At 38.8% G+C, this 12,317-nt stretch overlaps 1 protein-coding gene across 1 annotated transcript in view; it reads right to left on the reverse strand.

Annotated features, from left to right (window-relative positions):
- The window catches only part of LOC123378538 (sodium channel protein type 1 subunit alpha), a 120,091-nt gene that overhangs the window by 11,983 nt on the left and 95,791 nt on the right, over positions 1–12,317 (reverse strand). The window contains exon 21 of the mRNA XM_045032476.1: positions 7,908–8,189. Coding sequence (XP_044888411.1) covers positions 7,908–8,189 — 282 coding nt within the window. The remainder of the gene's footprint in view (positions 1–7,907; positions 8,190–12,317) is intronic.

Here is a 12,317-nt window from a genome sequence, read left to right on the forward strand (position 1 = left end):
GTATATGAGCAGTGGCATAGTAAGCAATTAGTATAACCATGAAATCATCTATTTATAATTCCTAATCATCTACTGCAAATGATAGTGTACGGTATCCATTTTAATGGAATAAATGCTCAGCAAATTCAGATGAGCAGATATAATGGCTACATACAACTGAGAAATACTAAGAAATAGCCTTTTTCTATGACTCGGTTGCCACCGTCAAGGACCAATGAATAGTCCCTCATTATCATGTCTGTCAGGAACGTGGCAACCAGTAGGAACCAAGCATGTTTAAGCCCTCCAACAAGGTAAGTCTTTCCTTAACTCTCATTCCCAGTTTGATTCCTGCTTTTTCAATGGTCAAAATTGTTTTCTCTGTTTTAGTGATTTTGTTTTTACTATAGTTATATTTTAGCATATATTAAAACATGTTAGGTCTCTCATATATGTTATTTTCTGGGAAGTGTGAAAAAGTTCCTCCTCTACCTTGGTGGGTCCCATGCTTATTGGCAGATTTTGCTAGCCTCAGAGATTTTCCTGTGTTGGATCAGGAGTTGGGAAGTTTTGGGGGGAACCCGGGCCCGCCCTCTACTCTGGGTTCCAGCCCAGGGCCCTGTCGACTGCAGCTGTCCAGAGTGCCTCCTGGTACAGTTGCACAACAGCTACAACTCCCTGGGCTACTTCCCCATGGCCTCCTCCCAACACCTTCTTTGTCCTCATCACCGGACCTTCCTCCTGATGTCTGATACCACTTGTACTTCTCAGTCCTCCAGCAGTATGCCTACTCACTCTCAGCTTCTTGCACGCCTCTTGCTCCCAGTTCCTTGCACACACTTCCTCTCCCCTGGCTCCCTCTGGCCTGACTGGAGTGAGCCCTTTTATAGCATCAGAGGGGCCTTAATTAGAGTCAGGTGCTTAACAGCCTCACCTGACTCTTAGCAGGTTAATTGGAGTCAGGTGTTCTCATTAGCCTTAATTAATTCTAGTAACTTCCCAATTGGTTACAGGTGTCCTAATTAGCTTGCCTGCCTTAATTAGTTCTAGAAAGTTCCTGAGTGTTCTGGAATAGTCCCTGTTATCTTACCCAGGGAAAAGGGACCTGCTTAACCTGGAGCTAATGTATCTACCTTCAACCACACTCTTGTAGCCATCTGGCCTGACCCTGTCACAGAAGCTACTGGAAGAGAATATTGAACAGAAGATATGCACTATATGTGGTAAAGACTAAAGATGCACCATCCATGGTAGCATTCTATGGACTTCCACAGCTGCTTCCTTCTGAGCATAAACCCTAACAGAGAGATGAAGACAGTAAGGGGAAGGACATCTCCAAGTAAGAATCAACATACTGAGATTTAATCCAAACACGCCTAGAGAAGAAATGGAGGATTCAAGAAGTTCTGTAGTCGTTTTATGCCACCCATCATCATCTGCCGAAAAAAAAAATGCAGGCACAGATCCCAGCACAGAATAGGGAACCCCCTCTTTCATGATTATTGCTACCTCATTAGTTTCTTGACACCTAGTTAGTAGTGGAGCATATAAAGTGCAATACAGTTAGCAGCATCAGGAAATAGACCAATCAAAAGTGACTAAAGTACTGAAGAGACAAAGTGGGACCATTCATGATTAAAACAAAAAACAATCCTGAAGCAGCAGAGTTTTTAGACATGTGGGGTTGCCCTCAGGTGTATGTCTGGGAGGAGCAAGTTTCATACCTTAGGGGCCACCACAGTAAAGATTAGATCATGCAGACAATTTATGGCATAATGGTAAACCCCCTAAAAGATCATGTTAGAGTGCAGGTACCCATGAACATGACTGAAGTCTCAGAAATGGCCAGAGATTTTAAAGCCAACATAACCATTTGAAAATCAGATCTGCCATCTTACACATTGGTGGAAAAATGCAGTGTGTCCATAATATGATCACATCTGCTCAATCTGTTAAACAGGCATACTTTTGAATTATGCACATGCTGGAAGTGGTGGAGGAGCCCTTCTGGACGGTGTGTTTTATTTTCTCTGATCCAGATACACACCACCTGAATCCTCATAAGTGGTCTCCCAGACAGAGTGGAATTATTTTTAATTATGTATGCATTTATATTATAATGAATATATTCATATTAACATAGATTAACTGGGAGAAGAGAAATGGTTGATTTTAAAATATTAAAATTAACCCTCTTACCCTCCTAACCCCCAATAAACAGATACAAAGAAAAAGAAAAAGTGCAGACCTCCAACCACATCTGAGATAAGGGGAAAGAACTGAGGAACTCTCAAAGCCCTTATAGTTAATTATTATTACATAAAAGAGTAACTTAAATAAGAGAGGATGAGTAGAAGCTTCAAGGGGTGAGGATGAAGAAGCCCTATTAAATGCTACTTAATTGTAGTATCTTTAAAAAGAGCTGAAAGAGAATCTGTATTCACTACACTAACACAATTTCACAACGTCATATATAGAACTCTACTGCTCCAAACAAGTGAAGAAAAAAAAAACAACAGAAAAACAAATCAGAATTTCTGAGTAAAAATATTAGGGAGAATGAGTTATGAACTGATACCTCGCTGGAATCCAATATGCTCCCTCACTGTAGTGGCTGGTTTCCCTTTGAATCCCTCAAGTGAATCATCAAGAAACAATGAATACAATCATCATTGTAAAAAAATATTTATGTTAATTGATATTATGGGGTGAACAAACCCCCTCCATCATTTTCCAAACTGGAAAGCTCACGTCAGTTACAGAAATCTTTTTCTTCACGTCTGTGTTGCTCTGGAATAGTAGAATACACGTAGAGGAAATTCAACACTAGGGTGCTGAAGTTAGTAAATGGATACAGCTCCTACCGAGGTTGATGCCAGCTTATGTTAGACCTGAATTTGGCCTATAACGTTTTCCTCAAAAAAAGTAAAGCTTTGCTTACATATTTCCAAAATTACTGTCTTTATCCCTATTGAATAAAATAAGAGTACAGGAGTCCAGAATCTTATCTCAGTTACACTGATGTAACTTGATATAGCTCCAATGGTTTCTCATTCACACTGATTTAAATCTGGAATAACTCCACTGATTTCAAAGTGGTTACTTTAGATTACACGAGTGTAGCGGAAATCAGAATCTGACCCAATCTGGCCAAAGAACCCAGATAAACCTATAGGTAAGTATAAATTTGAATGGAATTAAAAAAAACCTCAAAAACAAACAAAAACAAAAACCCAACTTACTGTCAGCAAGAGTGGATCAAATTTTCAGTGAAAATTGTAAGATCGCACTGGTGTTATGCCACTCCTTTACTAAAGCCCAGCAACCAGAGATGATTTTTAGGAACATTTTCAAGTGTTTATTTTTGGGCAGAACAATATATTGCTTTTAGTTAATATCCTGTTGGTGCTTTATAGCTGTCCACATCTGCCTGGTAGAACTGCATTTTATCATCCACACTTTTTACCCCACATTTCAAAATTTCTGCTTTCAAAAGAATCAATTCAGTATTTACCCTAATGGCTTGCAAAATTTTGACCAGGAGATTTACTCCCAGGAGATTTACTTACCAGAGGAAATCCAAAATACAAGATTTCAGGTTTATACTTGTTACAAGAGAGTCATGCCACAAAGGAGATACCAGCAGATGCCCTTTATTTTCTCCCAACACCTCCCTCTCCTCCACTTACAGCTGCATGAGAATTGGGAAGAAGGAATTTCTCCAGCTTCGTCACTTCTCTTCAGGGATATAGAAAATCTTCACACAAGTTTAGACATTCTTCCCCCCTCCCCCGACAAATCTCCTCAAAAAAACAAGTCATCCGCAGATTCACACAGACCAAAACCAGCTGTATTGGACAATAAAATGGAAAGTTTTGAACTAGTGGTATCTTCAGAGCCTACATAGAATGAACATTTAAATGTCACGTAAAAAGATACAAACCCAAACTACAAATGTATCCTGGAAATTTTTCTTAGTCTCTGATCACCAAAATCTTAACTGATATTTTCCAGGATTCTGTAAAACTGTTGGCACATATCATGAACCCATGTGTTTTAGCCAGAAAAACTTTATGGCTCTGCACTTGTACTAGGAAATTTCTCTTCTAAGGTTCTGATTTCTGTAGAGATAAACTAGACTGAAAGAATTCTTCATAAAAGTCACCCAAGAGAGATCCACAGATATTTTTATCAGCTCAGAAAAATCGACTGTGATACAGAGGCAGTCTAAATTCAGAATTTACAGGGTTTTTTCCAGAAACTAGACCAGATTTTCTAGGTGTGCCACCTGTCTAGTGACTCAGACCAAGGATCTTTATAAAACTTGTATTTACTTTTCTGCTTGACTATCATAAGAGAAACAATATTTATATTCAGAGAACATTAGAGACTAATCATGGATGAGAGGGCTAGGTCCTGATTTCGGAAAAAAGTTTTTTTTGTTTTTTTTTTTAATAGAAATCCTGTTCCTTCCTTTAGCATTGTAATCTCTTCTATCCACACCTTCTCCATGATAAAAAAGGAACTGTTTCTAGCATCTCCTGCTCCAAACAGAAACCAGAAGAGATCTAAAGAAACAGGAATTTATTCCAGATTATCTATTGTCCAGAAAGGCTACAAGAACCTACAATATTTCTCTCCCAGAAAGATGTGACTCAGCTGGTTAAAAAAGAAATGGGTAATGCTAACAAAAAGATAGTTTGAAAAACAAAGCCCTTCTAATGCTACTGGCCTTCTGCAAAAGGCACCTTTGTTGCATACCACAGGGTATGTCTACACTGCAATTAAAAACCCACGACTGGCCTGTGCCACCTGACTTGGGTTCACAGGCCTTGGGCTAAGGGGCTGTTTAATCATGTTGTAGATATTTGGGCTCAGGTTGTAGCCCGAGCTCTGGAACCCTCACAGGTCCTAGAGTCTGGGCTCCAGCCCAAGCCTCTATAACACAGTTAAACAACCCCTCACCCCAAGCCCTTTGGCCCAAGTCAGCTGGCATGAGCCAGCTATGGGTTTTTAATTGCAGTGTATAGTTGATATGCCCCCACTAATGCTTATCACTAAGTTTGTCAGAAAAAGCAATGGTATTGCCCCCCATGTGGAAATTTCCACACTACTCAATAAAGCTTTTCCTTAGTTTCCTAGCAGCCTGAACCAAAGCCCATTCATGTCAATGGAAAGCCCCACAATAACTTCAATCAGCTTTGGCTCAGACCATTAGGGAGCTGGAGAAATAACTCTTGACTCCTGTTGACTTCAGTGGGCTTTTGGTTCAGGAGTTAAGAATGCATATAGTGGCTCTCCATAGAGCAGAGTACAGATAATGGCCCACAAAGGAAGCACAGCAAGAATATCCATTGACAATCACACTTTTGTATCTAGATTCCTCAGGACTAATGTTTTATCTTAAGCCATCAGCCAAATGCACAATTTCTCCCAAAAGCATTATCTATATTCCCTGCATATTATGGGACTCAGCCAATCAATTCCTAGTATCTGTTCCTTTCAGATACCCTTTTTGTTGCTACATATTCAGTAGGAAGGATAGATACACAAAAGTTCTGATATTTCCATCTTTTCTTCATCAAAGATCAAAGTAGTCTTAAGGCTCTGCCCTAGATTCTTGTCTAACATGCTATCTCTTTTCCATATCAATTAGAAGATGGCTTTTTAAATTTCTGCCCTGATTAACAAAGCTATGTACAGAGCCCTGAAAAGCTACGTCTCTGAGTCATGTTCTTCACCGTGTTCTTTAAGGCACGTAATAAAAGGTTCTAAAGTAGTATTTTCAAATTCACAAAAGGGATTTACAAGCACAAGTTCCACTGAAAGCCAATTGGACTTTTGCTCTGAAATCCTATAGGCACCTTTGAAAATTTCCCCTTAGTGCTCTTATTGTTCCATGATTGCAAAATGGAGATTATCACTTTATCACACACATCTTCAAAGATGTAGAGCTCCCTGTCCATTTTGTGGGCAGCCAGAAGAGACTCTTTGGTCAAGGAAATGAATAAACACAAATGTGCAAGCTCTCTCAATACTTTCTACAAGCTCTATATCAGAATGGAAAAAAGAAATGGTGGCATTGCCCAAGTTCCATCCACAAACCAAGTTCCACACAGCAAGGTTTGCCTCCTTGAGATAACAGAATGAGACACTACTCTCAGTATATTGTGCAGATGTTCAAAATACGACCATGCATCCTCTGCTGGATTCCTTGGGCCTGGCTCTCCCTCACTGAGGTACAGGTACACCCATAGGCAAAATAGGCTCACACCTATTACCCGAGCTCCCAGAGTCATGCAATGGATTTAGAAATCTAAGTTTTCATTTAAAAAAATGTTTCTAGCCCTCATGGTGGCTCACAGACTTTAAGGTCAGAAGGGATTACCGTGATCATCTAGTCTGACTTCCTGCACAATGCAGGTCACAGAACCTCACCCACCCACTCATGAAATAGACCCCTAACCTCTGGCTGAGTTGCTGAAATCCTCAAATCATGATTTAAAGACTTCAAGTTACAGATAATCCACCATTTACACTATCTTTGACCTGCAAGTGACCATGCTGCAGAGGAAGGTGAAAACCCCCCATCCAATCTGATCCAGTGGGGAATTCCTTCCCAATCCCAAATACGGTGATCATTTAGATCCTGAGCATGCGGGCAAGACCCATCAGGCAGATATCTGGGAAAGAGTTCTCTGTTGTAACTGAGACCCCTCTCCACCTAGTGGTCGAAAAGAATAGCTTGAAAATGTGAACCAAGTCTAAATGATGCAGTGATGCCTTCTTGAGTCTGCAGACCGCCGCAGAGGAGAGAACAGCAGCCACTAAAGACAGAAAGGAATACACCTGGTCCTACCTCCATCCCTGAACAGACCAGGCTCCCCCTGTCTGGAGAGGCCCTGGACTAGTTGGGGATGGCTTGGAGGACGCCTTGCTGAGCTCTGCTGCATTGGCTTCCCTTTGGTGGGGCTCATATCCACCCTAGACTCCCTTCCTCCACTCTGGCCTATTGGCTCCACAGGCTCTGGGCTCACTTTTTTTTAAAGAAAAGCTCAGACTATGGAAAACTAGGTGATAGCTTTAAAAAAAGAGTATGCAGTTGCCAGCTTGATGTGATTCTGTCAAATTAAAGCCCTGAACTGTAGACTCATTTTCTTGGCTTCAGCCAAGAATTAGGCTGCTGGATCATTTGTGGCATAGGATATTTCTTCGCTGCCAAAAAAGGCAATTTTTTTTTACAGCAAGATAGCTAACATACATTAATTATTATCTTGCTGTAAAAACACCTTTTTGGCAGTGAAAAAACAGCCATAGAGTGCCATAGCCTTCCTCATGCATTAGGGATACTCCCCTGGATTCTAATTTTGTTAAGAAAACTCCACAAACTAGTTGGTGTGGGGACTCAAGGGGACAGATGTATAGATAAGGCTATCTAATGGCCTTCCTTCTCCTTCACCTACTTCTCTGTGTACTGAGGAATTGCTTCTCAGATCACACCAGTCTGCACTGGTGGCAGCTGAATCACTGAAAAGGGAATTTCTTATTTGAGAATTCTTTTCTGTGACTTAGTTACACCAATGCAGACTCCTGCCCTTTAGTAACAATAACATTAAAAGTACCTATATGGTGTAATACCATTCCAAGTTACAACTCTGAAAATTCTCAGACCAGTAATGAGAAAGAGGGAGGGAGGAAGGGAGAAGGAATCATCCTGCTGGAAAGCATGGAAATCCTTGGTTCCTACTAATTATCATCTGCCTATATGATACGACAGGGAAATATTAGCCATCAGTACACTGGTATTACTGAGTCACAGACAAAAATTACCAGGTAAGAATTGCTCTTTTAGTGTCAAAAAATGCAAAAAAATTGCTTTTTACTATTACATATAAGCAATAAGAGGTATATAAAGAGTAATCACTTACTACTTGAAGTAAAGAAAGATACCCAAATCCTACATTATCAAAGTTTACTTTCACGTTTTTCCATCGTGCAGTTTCATTGTTTTTTATGAGTTCCTCGCACTGACTAAAATTGTTGATTCTGTCGACTTCAAACCTTTCATCATCTGTGGTGTTAACACAGTAGTAGAACTTCCCAGCAAACAGATTTACTCCCATGATGCTGAAAATTAGCCAGAATATGAGACAAACGAGAAGCACGTTCATGATGGATGGAATTGCTCCTAAAAGGGCATTCACAACCACCTAGTACACAGATACAGGGGGGAAAAAGAAAAGAGTGTAAGAGTATTTACGACAGTAAAATAATTACATTGTTTTACCAATGCTTAATCAATCTAAATTTTTATTAAAAAGCTAATACTAAAAATGTTAATGCAATATGTTAATGACAATAGTGTTACTCTATTCTTTTAAATATTTAAAGTTACCCAGAAGAACAAAAAAAAACCTGAGAAAAACTAAAATATCTAAATGAAGAACAAAATAGAAACCTGGTGGTAGTAAGATGAAGTCTTACATTGATGTGCTCTATAAAAAAAAGAGAGATAAATGTTAAATATAAATACAGAAAATTAAAATAATCTAAAAATGAAATAAATTATAATGTGCAAACTTAAAAATGATTGGTGGCATGTAGATTTGTTAAATATGCCTGTGAAATTAAAACTTAAAACACAATGTCCAAAATTTAAAAACCAAGATCTACATTAAAAGGATTATTCAAGATTTATATAATATCTTTACTGCCTTATAGATCCATGCATTATTATTACAAAGATTAATTTCTTTGCATAGATAAGCAAGACGGTTTTGCAATATGTGTTTATTTGAATCAACATAGTTTATTTCAAGCTCCAGTCTTGTTTCATTTATTGAGTTTAATTCAGTAAACTTATTTTAAATGAAACAATTTTTAAAAATCAGTGAATAACAATTCCAAAATCTACAGAGGGAAGTTGATAAAAGAAGAGATCAAAACAGCAAATGCAAAAGAGCACAGAGCTCTTTGAATAGACTAAACAGGGATTAAATTGACTATTAAAATACCTTTAAAAAAAGGTATCTTCCAAAATAATGCAGGGTTTTAGTTATCAATGAAAAGCTAGATTTCTATCCTGCAAAGCAGTTACTGGATGGGGGGAAGAGGGGACTTCCTTTGGGGGGAATACATTGGATTTACCACATGAAGTATTATTAATTGCTTACACTAGGTCTTGTATATTGTAGCAATCCTTAACAAATCATCCAGCAGGTTATCATCCAGAAAATTTGTCCTAGGCTTAGTCTACATGATAAAGTTTTACCAGCATAGCTATTTCGATTAGGAGTGTGAAAAAAATCATACCCCCTAGATGACAAAGCTATGCCAGCAAAAGCCCTGCTGTAGATGCAATTATACCAGCAAAAGAGTACTTTGGCAGGATAGCTAATGTTGTTCAGGGAGGTGGTTTAAATATACCAGCAAAGGAACTCCTTTGTTAGTATAAGCTGTGTCTCCACTAAGGGACTTTGCCAGCATACTTATACCTGTATAGCTATGCAGGCAAAGCATTAGTGGTGCACACACACACCCCTAATCACCACCAGCATGTGATGTAGTAGGACAGGGGGAAACTGATGACTGGCTCCTTCCCCTTCTCCTTCTTTGAAGCTCCACAGATGAGAGAACTCTCTCCCTCTTGAGGATGAAGTCCTGCAGGGCTTTAAAGACACAGCACTAATCATCTGTGATTTTTAACTCACTCAGTGAGTAGATTTTGCTGGGGGATATGGGGTGATACACTTGATTTATCTAAGCAATATCAAGATCACACAGGGTTTTCTTTCATTAATTTACAGCTTTTTGCCTAGGCTATTCCCTGGAGGCAAGATGTCACAATAGTAATTTACAGTAGAAACACGAGGTTGGTTTTTCCAATATACAGTAAATAACTCATGTGCCTGTCAAAGCTATAAAAAAATTGTAGGGCGTGTGCTTGGCTAAACAGCATAGCAATCATTTCTCCCCTAGGTCTCTGATACTAAATCTACTGATTTATTGTTTATTTGTGATTTGTTCTGAACTCTGGTTTTGCCTCAGCACAGAATACTGTACTATATGGGACCTTGTATGGAGCAGTTGAATCTTAATATATTAAACAAAATTTAATATATGGCCCTGATTCTCAGTGATGCCATTCCTGCAGTAGGGTGGGAATGGAATAGACTGAGGAGGTAGTTTTAGCTGGCTTTAATCTACCTTTGCACTTCCTGTTTTCTGCTCCATGCAGGGGCCTTCCCAGCCCTCTGGGTAGATAAGAGCAATCTCAGGGCTGCTCAGACTTACTCTCTGTTTCCCAGAGCCCCCTATGAGTCCTGGGAAGCACAGTATAGCCATAGTACAGTACACTCCAGCTATACCCCTGCCAAGCCCCCAGTATGACCCCTATGCCACAGCCTAGGATCAAATCCAGTATAGAACCCTTACATCAACTTTACACTAGTTTGGCAGGCCCCTGAACACTGGCTATTCTCAGGGGTCTTTTCTGCCTGCTTTAAGGACTCTTTTCATTGACAGCGTGGCATAAAGGGGCATTAATGAAACTGAGAATCCACCCAAATACTCAATCAAAAGTTTAATTTTTAAAAGAGGAATGAATATCTTCCTTAGTGGCTTCTACTCTTATTGGTAGCTTTAAGGGAAGTATGCTTGTGTTCTTAAGATTTCTATAATAGAAAATAAGAAGTTCCTACAAAAATATCTGTATACTCCAATCAATATTTTCATTTAGTAAAAAGGCTGAAGGGGTGACGGTGAGGTTCTCGACACTGGAAGGCTATTCTCCAGAGACTGAGGAAAGGGCTGTAGGAGACAAGGATTTATTTATCCCATTCAGTAAGAAATGTAAATCTCTTGCTAACTAGGATGATGAGATTGAGAATAAAATGAAAATTAGAAATGTGTGGACTGTTGGAATTCATTTCAAGACTGAGTTAGTCTATGTCATTGTTTATCGCTACATGCGTATCTGAAATTCTAGGTCAGCTGGTGCCTTTGACTATTTCTGAATGCAGAATCTCCAGGACATGTTATATTGATCTTTACTCTTCCCTTTAAAATTTTATCTTTGTGTAGAAATCTGAAAACAGACATATCAAGAGAGGAACGTGGGGGTTATTTCCATGTTCTATATAAATTAGAAAGAATTGTTTTGTTTTATGAATATAGTGGTTGTCTCAGGTACTGGATTAACAACAGATCCAGCACAGGCACCAGAATATTAACAACAACAACAATTATTGTTATAAATAAATACATAATTATTGTTGAAGGAAATTGCTGTCCAGGTATCTCACATCTTCAATTGAGAGGGCAATCCAGTCTCTCTATTCAGACTGCTAAAAAGGAAGACACTTGTTCTTGGAATTAGAACTAAATGGATTCCACCAACTCATTTCATATAGGTCACTGAATAACCATCAAATGGTAACAATTTTTGGTCACTACTGACCTGGATGTGAACTGGTGACCTAGAGATGAAAGTCTCTGTATCCTATTACCAACCCCTTGAGCTATCCAGGCCCCCTGAAAATATTTTTAAGAAAAGAAGAAAAGAAAATTAAACCTTTTAAATGAAGAAAATTAAACCTTTTGGCACCAGTAATGAGCCTTTGCCCTATCCTGCAAGGCTGTCAGACTGGATTCTTCATGCTGCTCCTATGCTTCTGGATCCACTTTTTAATTGCACCTTGTAAAGAGTTCTTTCACATATGCTATGGTAGTAACATATATAGTTGAAAACCATTATTCTTAAATTTTGTCAGGAATGACCGAAATATACTAATATGAGGAGAATCTGGCCAGTGTCTTACACAACTCATTCTATGTTAATATGCGTATGCACTACACGTTTTTGGTAGGAGGGCTGTAAAGTTTTAGATTTGCGGCCAAGTATTTATGAATGTCTTATGTGTAATTTGTGGACACTCGTACAACAGTCACTACAAATGTAATGAAAAAATAAGCTAAAAAGAGAAGTGAATATAGTGGAAGCTTCAAGTAACATTTCTTCATCACTTGAACAATTTAACAGAAAAAATAAATTGTCAACCTCTTCTTCTGAGGTACATTTTGCAATGGGTTAACAGTTTTGAAAAGTATACCTCCTATTAACTCTTTCTCTTCAAAACTAAATCAGACATCACACAGTTATAAAAGATATTTATGTTTAAACAAGGGGCTGTCTTACAAGGACTTCATCTTTGAGCTGGAGGGGACCATTGCAACACCTAAGGGAGATAGGAACCATAGAACCAGTATCTACAGAAGGGAATTTCCTACTTAATATTCCACATGCTTTGCCCTTTATAAGCAAACAGAAGGCAATTCTG

Source organism: Mauremys mutica, chromosome 10, assembly GCF_020497125.1.
Source record: "Mauremys mutica isolate MM-2020 ecotype Southern chromosome 10, ASM2049712v1, whole genome shotgun sequence".
Lineage (NCBI taxonomy): Eukaryota > Metazoa > Chordata > Testudines > Geoemydidae > Mauremys > Mauremys mutica.